At 36.2% G+C, this 15518-nt stretch overlaps 1 protein-coding gene across 2 annotated transcripts in view; it reads left to right on the forward strand.

Moving 5' to 3' along the window:
• Window positions 1–1089: 1089 nt before the first annotated feature.
• LOC138709022 (polycomb protein Sfmbt-like) overlaps window positions 1090–15518 on the forward strand; it is an 83902-nt gene continuing 69473 nt past the window's right edge. For both annotated transcript variants that reach the window (XM_069839482.1, XM_069839483.1), the window contains exons 1-2: window positions 1090–1338; window positions 1625–1761. In XM_069839482.1, the coding sequence (XP_069695583.1) occupies window positions 1317–1338; window positions 1625–1761 (159 nt within the window). In that variant the 5' untranslated portion in view covers window positions 1090–1316. The remainder of the gene's footprint in view (window positions 1339–1624; window positions 1762–15518) is intronic.

Consider the following 15518-nt stretch of genomic DNA (forward strand, 5'->3'; position numbering starts at 1 on the left):
GACACCGACGCACTTGAATTGCCAAATAGAAAACAAAAAGTCACACTCAGTCGCTTTCACCTTATCTTGACGGGATAATAAAAGCCTAAATTAACCTAACCTAATCTAAGTGCGTCGGTGTCTTCCAAAATCGGCGGAAGTCTCTCAACGCTCGTTTAACCTAATAATAAATCTAATATAAATATAACTCATATCCCAGACTTTAATTGGCATAATAATATAAATCATCATCATCATCTCCTTCTTCTTCTTGAAATGCCTGTTATTATTCGGTTGAGAAGCTTTTGTCATCCAGTCTGCATTAAAAAAAGCGGAAGGTTAGAATTTAGAAACAATTATATTACCAGTTGTTCGGTATGGTTGCGAAACTTGGACTTTCACTTTGAGAGAGGAACAGAGGTTAAGTGTGTTTAAGAATAAGGTGCTTGGGAAAATATTTGGGGCTAAGAACTGCAAGCATTGTACTCTTCATCTGACATAATTAGGAACAAAATCCAGATGTTTGAGATGGGCAGGGCATGTAGCACATATGGACGAATCCAGAAATGTATATAGAGTGTTAGTTGGGAGGCCGGAGGGAAAAAGACCTTTGTAGAGGCCGACACGTAGATTGGAGAATATTCAAATGGATTTGAGGGAGGTGGGATATGATTGTAGAGACTGGATTAATCTTGCTGAGGATAGAAATCGATGGCGGGCTTATGTGAGGGCTGCAATGAACCTCCGGGGGCACCCTCAGGGTTCCTTAAAAACCATAAGTAAGTGTTATTATTATCTTACTACTATAACGTAATCACTTAGTTCCATGAAAATTAGCAGGTTGGCAGTACAAGATGGTTTCATTATCGTCGTTATCACTTATTAAAGAATTTCCCTTTGATTGGTAATTTCCCTTCCTATGTTGTCGTTGATGTGTTGGTATTTATATTTTTGTAATCTTTGAATACTACTGTCGTCAGTTATGAGAGACACACTATTAAATATGATTGCATGAGTTTTAATAATATACAGAAATGTAGTGAGTGAATACAGTTTAAAATATGTATTGATGCAGTTATTGGATATTAGCTGAGTTTTAATAGTTATCGTAAAACTATTTGACTATTGTGGTGGTTGTGGAGGGCTTGCGGTGGAAGTTTGTGTTTCTATTGTTCGCTTTCGGATTTTGCTTTAAATATGTGTATTATTTATATCTAAATATAACTCATATCCCATACGTTAATGGGTATGATAATATAAAGCGTGTTTTCTACGTTCATATTGCATTACAAATGATAACTTCATTGTAAATCCAATATTAAGGGAACTCCTTTGTCATGGAAATGGCGACTCGGGACGGTTCGTAGTTTCTTAAAATTTTAACAGATTTTGTAATATTTGATTGGAGTAATATAATTTCATAGTATAGCCTTTATTGTTGTTCATAATGTGCTCTTCAGAAATCTAAATCCTGCAGCATTATTTTGCTCTAGTTATTAAGAATTTAATGGAAGTTTGTTTGAGTGTTTTAGTCTTAATGTAGGTGTTAATGATAAGCTATTATGAAAGTATTTTATTAGTCTTCAGTTGTTACTTTCGGTTGTCAGGCATTATTCGTGTTTAAAAGAGATTGTTTTTGTTTTAGATTTAGGAATGATGTGGATGGGAGACATGCTCCTGTCTCATGAATCCAATGAAATGATACTCGATTCTCAATCAGGGAGCCCCTTCTTCAATGACAGTCCACACCCACTGGAGGACATGAGGGGTCGTGTGCCTCTTGTAAGTGGGAACATTCGTTATATTTATATTTATTTGAATGGTCCTGTAGTCTGTGACTGTACAATAGTTGATTCAACTCTCAAGTTTATTAACCCTTTGTACATATTAAGCAAAATCATTTGCACTTAGCACCCTTGTCTGCTTTTTCCTCCTCTCCCCCCACAATTAAAATTCCTGTGCTTTTTGTGTTTTGCTTTGCTTGTTTTCCTTTCTTGTCCAAGTTTATGGTACTTTGTGTTTTTACTATGGCAATAATACAGATAAAAGAACGCATGTTCAGTGTGGGTAAAGTGGAAACGTAAGATTATAAATGGTGGATATGTATACATTTCAGTTAATCTTAAGGCATCAGAAAGTGCTTGTGTTAATGTCTAGACTGCAGTATATTTAAAAGGCTGTAAAAATTCAAAATACTTTTTTTTTAATAGAGGATGAAACTGTTTTAAATTGATTGATATTCCCAATGTAGGCCTAATCACTAAGATAATACGTGACCTCTTACTTGAGAGCCTTTCTCAATCATTTCATATTAAAAGAATAATTTCTTAAACTTTTCTGTTATCCACAAAGGTTGCATGTTAGTACATACTTTATTTGTGCTGTGATAGTTAAAAAAAAGGAGACTAATTTGCAGAATTATTTTCAAACCCTCATTTTAGAGGATGATCCGGTACCCATTCCTGTTGAGATATGTACAAGGCATTGAGAAAATTCGTTGTTCTTGATCTAATAACCTTTATTGGAGTCACCTGCTATGTTCGAGGTAATTAAACTTTTGGGAAAATTTCAGTATACGGATAGCTCACTGACTAAATATTATTAACATATTCCAAGTTTGGCTAGGACTTAGTATAAAGATAGGTTTTCCTGTCGTTCAAATACTGAAAAGAGCAGACTTGTCTGTGTAGTATAAAGATAGGTTCTCCTGTCGTTCAAATACCGAAAAGAGCAGACTTGTCTGTGTTTGTCGAATGTGCATCATCATGCTTACGAAAAGGCACTTTTCAGTGCCAATAATTTATTTTGTGAGCACAAGGTTGGAATTTTGGAGTAAGGAAAAGGAAGATATCCGTGTTCTGAAATTTATCCAAACTTTTTGACATAAACGGGTAATGTAATATTTTTTTTCTCTTTCTGTTATGTTCGATCCTTTGATCGGCCTATTCCCAGATAATATTGAAAGTAAAAGTTGTGCGATATTTTTTTTAACTTTTGCGCCCTGTTATGAGTATAGAAACTTCCGATGTTTGGAGTCACATATCAGCTCCTTCACCTAGAGAACAAGGAAAGGGGAACCTTCCTATTGGATCCATTTCGAAGATGTAAATGAAACTGAAATAGGGATGAGCACCATTGTGCCACAGAAGAAATGTCATAAAATCACTGCTACCTGTCATAGACCTTGATGCTATCTGTCACATACCTCGATGTTGTCTCATCTTGGGGCTATCTGTTACGGACCTTAGGGCTACCTGTCACATACCTCTGGGCTATCTTTAACACTTTGAGGCTGTCACAGATCTTGGGGCTGTTTGTTACAGACCTCATGACTATCTGTCTCAGACTTCTGGGCTATCTGTAACACTTTGAGGCTGTCACTGATTTTGGTGCTGGTTGTTACAGACCCCAGGGCTATCTGTCACAGACCTACGGGGCTATGTGTCAGAGACTCTAGACTACTTGTTACAGACCTTAGCTTGTTAATTAGCCGACTTTTCATCAAATCCTTTCTCACCTTTTCACAAATATTTCTGTCGCAAGTGAAATGGTTTGTACCATATTCAAAGTTTGGCCAGGACTTAGTATAAAGATAGGTTTTCCTGTCGTTGTTCTCCTTAATTTAATGACAACCAAAAATTTCTCACCACGTCGAACACCGTGATAATCTTAAATCATAACCAGATTTAGAAACTTAATACCCGAAAGCGTAGAATACCATTGGTTCAAGTTAACTATGTCCAGAGCATTAGTTTGGCTGATGGCAGATCTGTAGTGGCACAGCTACCCTGGCACTTGTTGGACAGGCCTGCTGATTAGAGTTCCGCGTCACTCAGTTAAATGGGCACATCATCACATGTGATGCTGAGATATGAGGGGATAAACGTCGATTAATAAGGATCATTGTAACAGCAAAAGACATGCCTAAAATCTTTAACTTCTTTCAGAACATTCAAAAGAGGAGTTAAGGTAAGCGTTCACTACATCGTATCTCACTCCTCGTACGAATCACACGCAACAAATATTTTAAATGCAGTGCGTTCACTGTAACAGCTCCACCTCATCGCCTCATCGGATTCCCCTATCAGCTGTTTAAAACATGACGTCGTACGATATTGACATTACTGAAAACAGAGGAGTTGAGGTTAGGCCTATTAATTACGTCTGTTAGCGAATAAGAATTTGTAATTGCTTCATGCGTCTTAATTGAAGAGGAAGAAACGAAAGAAATATTGGTTACATAATATATTTGCAAGAAACGACTTGATTACTGTAATGAGAACACTTCAAATTATATAATTCTTCGCAATTTTCTACACGCGAAATAAGTTTTCTGTCTGCCATTTTGGCGCGACACTGAACATGGCGCAACATAATAGTAACAGTTGATCAATTAAAATTGATTTATTAAAGAAGGCCATGATCGCACGCATCGGAAAAGTTGCCCATCCGAGAAACGTGGACGGATTTGCCGAGAGGCGATGCATCCGATACGATGTAGTGAACGCGGTTACATAACAATTACAGCAAAGATAGTCTTTTTCTGATCCGTGCGATTCGTCCAATGAGTGCGATACGATGTAGTGAACGCTTATCTTTACCATTAGTTTCTGCACCAGTTTCAAATAATCACAATTTTTTCTTGATCTCTTTGAAATGATGGTAGCTGCTAATATCCCTTTCAATAAAGTAAACAGTCCCTAGTTCAAAGCTTTCGTGGAGAAATGTACTTCTAGAAAACTCCCGTCTGATGCTACTTTAAGGAATAGCTATTTAAAAATATGCTATGAAAGTACAGTACATTGCACAAAATAAGGCAAGTCGTGGCGGACAACAAAATATGGATATCTATAGATGAATCTCATGACTCTGCTCGATGAACTGGCCAAAAGTATCAACAAGACACCAAAAACATCACTTACCGAATCAGTAACACGGAAACTAAATAAAATTCTTTTACAAAACGGTGGCTATTTACATTTATGTGGAATACGAGACATGGTTTTTGATAAAAGTGCATCTAAAATATCTCGCATAAATATAAAAAAATATACCGTATTTTTATTTTGCTCCAATCATGTCGTGTGATGTTGAGCAGAGTTTTTCACAGTACAAAAATAGTTTTACAGAAAAGAGGAGAAAACTGACATTTGACACACATCCAGTAACTGTTGTGGTTCATTGTAAGCTGTAAACATAAACTAAGAAAAGAGAAATGAAAATAAACTAGTGTTAATAGAGATCGGCTATAATATGCATATTCTATGCTATACATTGTGTATCAGGTATATTCTTCATCTCATGTTGTATATAGTGTATAGGCTCCATTGTAGCCTACAGACTACATAAAATATTTCAACATTCTTTGTAATTTGTTTTAAAAATAAGATAAATGAAAATCACCAACGTAATATTATTTTGCTGGAGTGTACAATCTAAGTACTTTTTTTGTTGTCATGCTACAGTGCCTGTCCTTCGAACCCCCACCTGTCCACTCACTGACTCTGACAATCTCTGAATTCACTGTCTATATTATCCTTGTCATAGTTAATTGTTTTTTTTTGGGTACTAAGTTTCGAAGTCTGAGCATAACAGATTTTTAATCGATCAAGTTTTAGGTAATTGTGAGGAATGTCTAAAAAGGCATAGGCCTATGGAGCAGAGCTTTGCATTCCAATACAAACGACCAACCGAGAGTCATGATAAACATGTACGATTGATCTGCTGCTCTGTACTATATGCAGCAGGCTGACCGCTGCATTTCCAGACTCCACAGAAAGGAAACACCCAATGAAGTAACATGATCAACCATTCAGCCTCTGTCTTTTGAAGGGTATCATAGACTGAAAATTGTGTTCGATCGATGTGTTTATAACAGGCCTGCACAAGGTTTGCGCTCTCCGAGCCGGCTCACAGCTCATGAGCGGAATGCAGATATTAGCTGCGCTCTGTATAAGGGTGGACTGGAAGAAGGGGTGGATCTCGTATGAAATAAACACAAAAGGAAGTACTATTACGAGTACTTATGAAATGAATTCCCGTTCAGTGTTTGCAAAACTATCTTGGACTATTATTAATTAATAAAGAAATATTTATTTTACAGAAGTAATAGAAATTCTATAGCTACTTAAATGTACAATATCATTTTGTTATATTTTTATTTATCAGTACATGAAAACAAGGTTTTATGCTGTTGGCAGCTGAAAGGAACAGTAGCCTACTGATCGTAATGAAACATCAGTTACAGATGTTCGATGTCTGCCTTTATTAAAGTTGATTATAGAAAACAGTTGCTCACAAATATAAATGTTGAGCCAAACATAGCAATCATTTTCACAACCAGCCTATGTGGTCGTGGATATTATTGCTAATGTTTAGTCTTGTAAAACTCAACCAGGCTAGTAGTATTATTCAAACGATCTTTAGCCCTTAGGTCACATTGAAGATCAAAAAGTTCGAGCTGTAAATCGTTAAATGTTAAATGTTATGTTCCGTCTTTTAGATTCCTCCATACTGTATTGTAGCAGTAGGTAAGCAACGTGATACAGTTACTGAGAATAGGCCTACACACTGCACTCCAATAGATAACTGAGTGGTCGTTTCCCTCTCCTCTACCTATAGCAAGTCTATGTCATTCTGACGTATCTTCCTCTCCGTTTCAGCGAGCGGTAAACACCGCTCTCCCGCTCCAAAGGAGCGCGTGCGCTTGTTGAGCGCTGTTTGTGCAGGCATGGTTTATAATATGTGCAATGGAAATTATTATACTGCTTGATGCCCTATTACCTGATTAGTGAACCTAGAAGATGCACAGGCTATCAGACTGAATAAAAAATTGCAATAAAATATTTAAATAATAATAAATTAATAAATCAATAAAATAACTTTTTAACGAACTATGTTTATAACCGATTGCGAAAACCAGCTATAACTGCTGGGGGAGGTGGGGAGATCATCGTGCTAACCGTACGATACCTCCATTCTGGTTGTATGATCGTCCACCTCTGCTTTGGCATGTGAATGTGAGGCCAGCGGCCAGCTGGTTGGTCTGGGCCCTTCAAGACTGTAGCACCATGGATTATTATTATGTTGTATATAGGAGCGTAAATATAAAGTATAAGCCACACTAAAAAAGATAAATATGTTCGAGATTATCCCTTAGTTGAACAGAACAGTTATATTTTGTAACGATCGTATTTGGAATGTCACAGGACAAAAGTAAATATATTAAAGAAACCAAGGAGGAAATTCTAGATAAAATTGCTCAAATATTATTGACTTTAAAACCATATAGCGGTTTTTTCATTGATTCTTTTAATTTTGGAATAACTTCAGCACGAATTTCGTTTGCTCCTTGATATTTCGTGATACGTTCATTGAATATGGAATAACAGAATCTGCATCCCCTTACTGTAAGTAGCTCCAATGTCAATTTGTCTGCGATTTAAGCATCTCCTAATATATACTATTATAAAAATTTTAACATTTGGTTTATTTTTTATTAAATACTGTACTGAAATAGATTGTCTTCTTTTGAAGAAATTTGAGATGCATCACAAAATCTCTGTTCTTATTATGCAATCACATATTTACTAAGCTACATTTTCATTACTGATATAACAAGTTTCAAAATAAGAATGCTGAATAACATTATCGATAATATAAAGCATTAGGGCCTATTTAATTTTAAAAATTGTGTTATTTAGAAATTTATGTTCCTTATTTAAATGTTGAAATACTTCCTTCTTTTCATGCTGTCTGATATAAAAACAAATAGTAACCTTCTTAGGTAGGCTGTTTTGGATATTAGACATTAAAAGGTGATGTAATTGTAGTGCAACAACCTTGAGTGCTCGTGACCGACTGAACAAATGTTTCAATTGATCAGTTGTAAATTCTCGACTGCATGTGCTTGAGTGAATCATTTCCCGGCTGCCTTCTTCACAACCGAAGACTGATCAGTGAGCTCCTGTTGCCATTTCCGTGAGAATCTGAGATCTACTATGGAGTACATTACAGCTGTAATTACGGTTGGTTAGTTACTAGTGCTATCTGGAATATTGGTATTAATAATTTTTTCTCTATCTTCCCAGTATAAGGCTGCTAATTATCATTTACTGTCAGATTGACTTGACTGCACTTCAGTAGATGTTATATCCAACGAGTAATCAAAACTGAGCTACACCTATACTTTTCTTGGTTTCGTCACGAGATACTAGTGTGTATTTAGTTGTTCATATTGTTTTCCTTTAATTTTTTTGTTGGATTATTTTATGTTCCTGTTCACATAATACTCTTTTTATCAGCTTAATTTAAGCAATTGTAATTATTTATTTTAGCAAACTTTATAATTGTAGATACTTAATGATTATAAGGTGATGAGATGACTTCAATGTTGGAATAAGAATGGCAGGGGTAACTACAGTAAAACCTCGATTATCCATCACCCTATTAACCATTGCCAGATTATCTGACTGTCTTTCTCTCCCTCTTCTTTTTTTTTTTTTCCTACAGAAACATGAAGTACTAGAGAGAGTTATTACAAGCCTTGGCACTTACACAGTATGGTCTACTGTTCAAGTCGCTGTACTGTATAATTTCTACTTCATATAAAATATATTCGATGAGTGCCTAAAGAAAACATATTTGCTAAGTACCGAGAAAAGTGTAAATGCAGTAATTGAGTTGTTTGGGGAAAGAGAAACTGTGGCTCATCTCGCATGTGCGAGAATTAATAAAAATCAACAATAAAGTGTATAAAGTACGTAAATCTACAACACGAGACCTGTACTATTCCTATTTTTCAGTTGACAGCCATTACAAGAATTTCCTTGCCTATTGAAAACCTGTAGTTGACAACCAGACTTAAGTGAGAGAAATACTGATTCACTACCTAGAGTGTTAAACACAAGATCATGGAGGAAATTAAAAAAGTGCAAGTCCACATAATTTACGAAAATATTTTATGGTATGGATTATCCGATTTTTTGATTAACAGTTTCAGTTCACCCCCTTTATTACCATGGATAATAGAAGTTCTACTGTATTAGTATTCTGTTCCACTTTGTCCACAACAAATCACAGGTGATCTTTTCAGTAACGGATCAGGCTAGCACATTTGCCTCCTGATTCAGAGTTGCGTTCAGCTTGTGTTCGATTCTGGTTTTTCCCCAAGATTTTTTCCAACCATAAGGCGAATGTCAGGTAATCCATAGCAAATTCTTGGCCTCATCTTGCTGTCACCAATTCCATTGACACTAAATAACCCATAACTAGGGAACCGTCCACACCTGTGGAGTAACGGTCAGCACGTCTGGCCGTGAAACCAGGTGGCCCGGGTTCGAATCCTGGTCAGGGCAAGTTACCTGGTTGAAGTTTTTTCCGGGGATTTCCCTCAACCCAATATGAGCAAATACTGGGTAACTTTCGGTGCTGGACCCTGGACTCATTTCACCGGCATTATCACCTTCATGTTATTCAGACGCTAAATAACCTAGATGTTGATACAGTGTCGTAAAATAACCCAATAAAATAAAATAAAAACTAGGGAAGCATCAGGATTAGAACTGCGGTTCTTATACAGTCTCATTCGGAGTGTTGTGAATTTCGCAGTTCTACGATAGTATTTTCTGAACATGTTACACATTTAATGTACACAATGAAAGAATTGAACAGTGGCATTATAATGAGCGAACTTGGTATGCATACTAGGCAATATTGCTTTACTGTTGCTGGCTGGACTGCATACACTGACTTCAACTAGCTCTTGGCTCATATTCCTTCTTATAATGCTTTTCATTTCATTAGATCTCTTTCATTACTACTGCCGAACTTATATTTATCGTGTCAATTGTTTCTTATTAAAAAGCAACTTTTTCAAATTTCTTTTTACCCCCATCTTTTCTAGGATTTTAAATGACAGTTGCTCAGTCTTGTGATTGTTTACACTGAACTTCTCTTTCTCTAGGTTTGCAACAATGTCCTCGTCAATTTTGATGGCAATTTGCTTAATCACTTACATATGGGAGTGAATGGTCCATCACTGTCCTTTTCTCCTTCAAAATGTTCGCAAACTATTTCCTTGCATGATTCCTATGACGAGTTACTTTTCTGATACTTTCCCCATTATTGCATTACTCTTTTCTTCCTTAAGGGTTACTGGCATTGTGAGAAGTACAAAACATACTAGATAATTATCTATGCTTTAAATTATTTATGTTAAATATGTTCAGATTGCACTCTGAACAAAAAGCAAGTACGTACACCAATAAGGCAAAAGTAGGGATGAGACCATTAAATATGTCATTGAAAAGTGACTTCAAAATTTAAAGCATTGTTGTAAATATTATTATATTTGAGGTGGAGGATGGGGTCACTTTGCTGGGAAAACCCGTTTTTTTCGTTTGTTACTTTTTTTTTTTTCCCATACTTAGCATTTTTTTTTATTAAAATATTAATGATTATTGGTCTCCCACTGGAAAGAGGGGAAGAAGTAAACCTGCCTTAACGTGAGAAGCATATTATATTCACCAAGCAATGGACCAGAAGGGACTACAAGTAGGACAGTGGAATAACTGTAGGCTGTGGAAACTTAAAACGACAACCTCCTGAAGGCCCACCCCCACTTAGCGGAATCGAATCGAACAAAATTTCTCTTCACAATGTATTTAAATGGAAGATAGCAGAAAGCAGGATGTCAAGTCTAACTGAATTGAATAGAATTCATAATATACAATATTTATTCTACTGTTGGAACAGAATTTGTTTCGGGTGTGATTGTATGTTCTCATGAAGCCTTCATGAAAAAACAAATGAGCCCATAGGCGGAGAGAGAACTGTTTCCTTGGGGGGACAAAGCAAAACCATAGAATTCGGATATAACGAGATTATGGGGACATAATTTATTCTCTCTCCCCATTATAGCTTGACCTTGGTACATTGTATTGGAATATGATCTTTTAATAAAGGTATTATAATAAAGTAAAATTGTAACAAAATATATAGACAATTTTACTTTTTTCCCCCCTTGTACGGAGGAGGGACCCCGAAGGTTTGCACTGCAGCCTGAGACTTATTGTGCCTACCACTCCTATTCTGTGAATGGTTGGGTAGCTGAATGGCTGTGCTCTTGTACAAGTACAGCTTACCACACTGTGAACTTAACCCGTGCTATTGTATGGATGTTATGTAAATTAATGATGGCGAAATGAGTTCGAGGTCCATCACCGAAAACTACCCAACATTTCTGCTTCAGTTGGTTGAGGAAAAACCCTCAACCAAGTAACTTGTCCCAATCAGGATTTGAACCTGGGCCTGCTCATTTCATGGCCAGATGTGCTAATCATTACTTCACAGCGTTGGACCAATTTTACATTTACTTTATCTGTTTATCTAAAAAAGCGAGATATCATATGAAATGTAAATTCTAATAATTATTTTATTTAATCTCGTCTTTAAGTTTACACATTATACTGGGATCACTTTTCTTTTTTCTGCATTGTTGTGCAGTATGTTATTCATATTCTCCAAGTGGCGGCTTGAACACTTGCAGAGTTCTAACACATCAGTAAGTTATAGGCTGTTACAAAAAAAAAAACATTATAGAGATTCCATTCCTCAAATGAGGTATGGAAATTCTAATACTTTCAGAAATTTGAAATAAATATTATAGTCCAGACACATCTGAAGACATTAATTCGTCAATTTAAGCACAGAAACTTAAACATAAACAGAAGCAAGAAAAATCTTTTGAATTCAATATTTTTTAACGTTAATAGAAAAAAAGAGTTCGCCCTCCCACCCTCCCCCCATAACTCCGCCTATGAATGAGCCACATCCATTTTTGGTAGGGTAATTTGTTTATTGAACATTATTGCTGAAATAGTACTGTACAGAAAATTACAATTCAATAATATGAATGGAGAAAAATTAATAAATTTTGTTCAGATTTATCCACTAATGTATGACAAAACACTGTCATAATAATTATTCCTGTGATAATGCTTGAAGTGAAATAAGTAAAGTAACAGAAACATCAGGTAATTAAAATCCAAAGAAGTGCCATAGAACGAAATTTTGCTTCAGAATATAGTCAAATAAAATGAAAATTCTCCATGTGTATATCAAATTAAAATATGAATCCAGTATTTCCTTTTCTTGTTTTGGATATTTATTTCTTCCTTTTTTACCTCTTCACATAACTGTGCTGAAGACAAGTGATCCATTTTAATCAGTAACATGCTTCACTTTGATTTGATTCCACTGGATGTGAGCTGCAGCAGACGTTTTATTTTGATTCGTTTTGGTGGGAGTGGACCTTAAGGAGGAAAAACCAAAGAAGGAAAAAGAATGTTAATGATTTTATTCGTACTGCTGTAAGAATTTTCAAGTTTCAAGCCATGGTTCTATCATATGTTAGGATACAGCTGATCTAATGTTATGAATGCAGTAAAAGTCTCTCTCAAAATCTGAGAAAATTTAGAACACTTAACAATTAAGGAGAAGGCCTATGTATTACTCATATTGTTGTTTAGTCCACTGTCTGAAGACAGGTCTGAACCTCACAAGTGACACCAACAAGGAGGGCCAAAGAAATGTGTGGGTAATCTTTTTTTTCTGCCACAAACTCCTACAGTTTTTTGGGCCTCTGAAAGAGTGTGTCTGTTGTTAAGAACCTTATTACTTTACAATTCTGCATAATTTTGTGGCCATCAACAGAGCATAGTATGTTTTTGTTTACTATATTCTGGTTAAGAAACAGTGACAACTCTTGTCTGTCTATAGTCTAGAACAGCGTTTCTCAAACTATGGTCCGCGGACCACCTGTGGTCCTTGAGGTCTGCCCTTGTGGTCCTTCAAAAAATGCAGGAGAAAAAAAAATATAATTCAAACAAATTACGTATCATTCTACAGCTAAAAATCTCAGAGTATGGAAATGAGATATGGCAATTGCCTTTCACTTTTTCTCCCAGTACTGACATTTTATGAAATTTATTACCCTATCCGTCTACCGACTTCACACTCTGCTCTCAACAATAAAAGAGGGATTTAAAGCACTATGAATGTGATGTTTCTCGCCATCTTTTCCCTGTACATCTGGCACCGCGCCTGTAATCCAACCAGGGACCACCCAAATTCATAACAAAGGACCGAACCTTTTCGTGTATTACTTTCTTAATAGTTTTGCTGACACCCAGTCTGCACATTGAAATCGTCACATACTGTACGTTGTACACCAATAATACAACTCTGAGGTCACACTTGAGGGGCTTAGAACAAAAAGCAGGTAAGTGATGGAAACCTAGTTTTGAGGAAATTACAGTTAAAGTTTTACATGCAATGAAATATTATACACTAGTTTGGTGAAATGATGCCCATATAGCAGCACTGCACAGTGTGATCACTTACCTGATTTTATCCCAAAGAAACATCCTTTTGGGCTATCACAACACGCACTTACCTCATTTTTTTTAATAATGTCACTTACCTGCTTTTTGTTCGTAAGCCCCTCAATTTGAAACTTATTTTCCAAGTAAATATGACCAATTTTCATGAGTTCGTGATCCCTTTCATTGCGATATTGAAACTAACAAACTTTCATTGAGTGAAAAAGAACAGTTATTGAACTCTCGAATGAGACCGGACTTAACATGAAATTCCAAGCGGGAGGTATGGCTAATTTCTGGACCTCATCACAAGTGAAAAGAGGATATAGTGAACTGTACAATGGTGCTTTAGAGATTATAGTTCAGTTTGCTTCTATGCATCTGTGTGAGAAAGGGTTTTCATCATTAAGTCTAATAAAAACAAAGTAGGCTACCGAAATTGACTTGATGTATGTGATGATCTCCAGCTTAAGCTTACGAGCATACATCCAAATATAGAACAACTATGCAAGAATCGGCAGGCTCATCCATCTCATTAATGTGAGGACCAGCATTCTTTTTTTTTTTTTTAGTTAATAAGTTAAAGATTATCCAAACTCTAATAGCCTTGAATTATTAAAAAAACAAAAATGAATTTTCTTCTATTAACATTAGCTTAATTAGTTAATACTAATATAAAATTAATTTTAATTAATTCTATTAAAAATATAAGTGTATTGCAATATGCTACAAAAATGATAAATATGCTTTCGAAAGGGACAAGAGTAAGGTGGTCCGTGAAACTGTTCTGACTTAAAAAAGTGGTCCCCACTTCAAAAAAGTTTGAGAAACGCTGGTCTAGAATATTTTCAAGCTCTTAGGAGGACTGACATGGGTTAAGAGATAGAGTATTAAAGCACATGATGAGACAAAATAGAAGGCAGTATAAGGGGGGCCAATGTTATACAGGGTGAACAAAATAAAACTGGCCCGGACAAAAAATCGTGTTACGATGCGGACACCTGACATTGTGCATCAAACACCAATCTTGAGATTATGCTAAGGCTCTTCCAAGTACTCGTGGAGATTTACTGATACATAATGGCGTATGTTCTCTGAGTTAACATACCCTGACAGGCTGAACTGGGCCTCATCTGAAGAAATGAAAAACTGAGGATCCAAAAGTCCGGTTTCACTCAGAAACCACCGGCAGAATTCAATATGCGAAGGTTCGTCTGGATGCTTTAATGCATGCACAACAGTAAATTTGTAAGGATACGGATGCAGGTACTTTTTGATAATGTTTCGACACAACGTTCTCTTAATTCCCACTTGCACAGATAAACAGCATTGTGATTTCGTCTGATTTTGTTCCAGGCTTTCCTCGAGCAATGTTTTCTGGTGTTCAAACTCTTTTCGGATAGTTACGGTTTTTATTCGCTACAGAACCCGTTTCACGGCATTTTGCCACAAAGTTTTGCATTGCAGCCTTCGCTGGAGGTTTTGGCAAAACACGTTCAGTCTGAAACTCTTGCGCAAACAGTTCTGCACACCTTTTCCATGAATTGTGCTTCGCACAACACTAGACAATGAACACGCATTGTTTTATCTTGAGCACCATTTTGTGTTGCATTCAACTGGCCACTAAACACGTCTGCTCCTCTCACTGACTCAAACGTAATGAATAATGATCAGCGAAGCTCGGGACATAGCATGCGGGAGATGCGCATGTGCAGACATGTGACAGCATCGAAATCACTGTTTCCTGCATTGTCAGTCTTATACATATAAATTCATATATATTTTCCGCGCAGTTTTATTTTGCCCATCCCATACTTAAGGGTCGTATTCATAGACGAGACTCTGGACCAAAGTTGACTTTGGAAAGTACAAAGTCGCCATTTTCCTATTCATAGTCGACACTTTGACGAAAGTAAACTTCAATCGTGACTTTACTTCGAAGTCGCCAAAAATCTAGACTTTGACTTGGACTTTCGTTCGTGGACATAAGGAAAATGGCTGATATTTGGGAAATTGTTGAATTTTCCGAGAATATTGAGGACATCTAAGGGATTACTAAAACTGCACATGTTCCTTAGCATATTATTAGATATAGATAATAAATTCAAATAAAGGTACATATTTGATAAAGAGACCGTATTAGATATCCTCGTCATA

The sequence above is a fragment of the Periplaneta americana genome, chromosome 11 (assembly GCF_040183065.1).
Source record: "Periplaneta americana isolate PAMFEO1 chromosome 11, P.americana_PAMFEO1_priV1, whole genome shotgun sequence".
NCBI classification, from domain to species: domain Eukaryota; kingdom Metazoa; phylum Arthropoda; class Insecta; order Blattodea; family Blattidae; genus Periplaneta; species Periplaneta americana.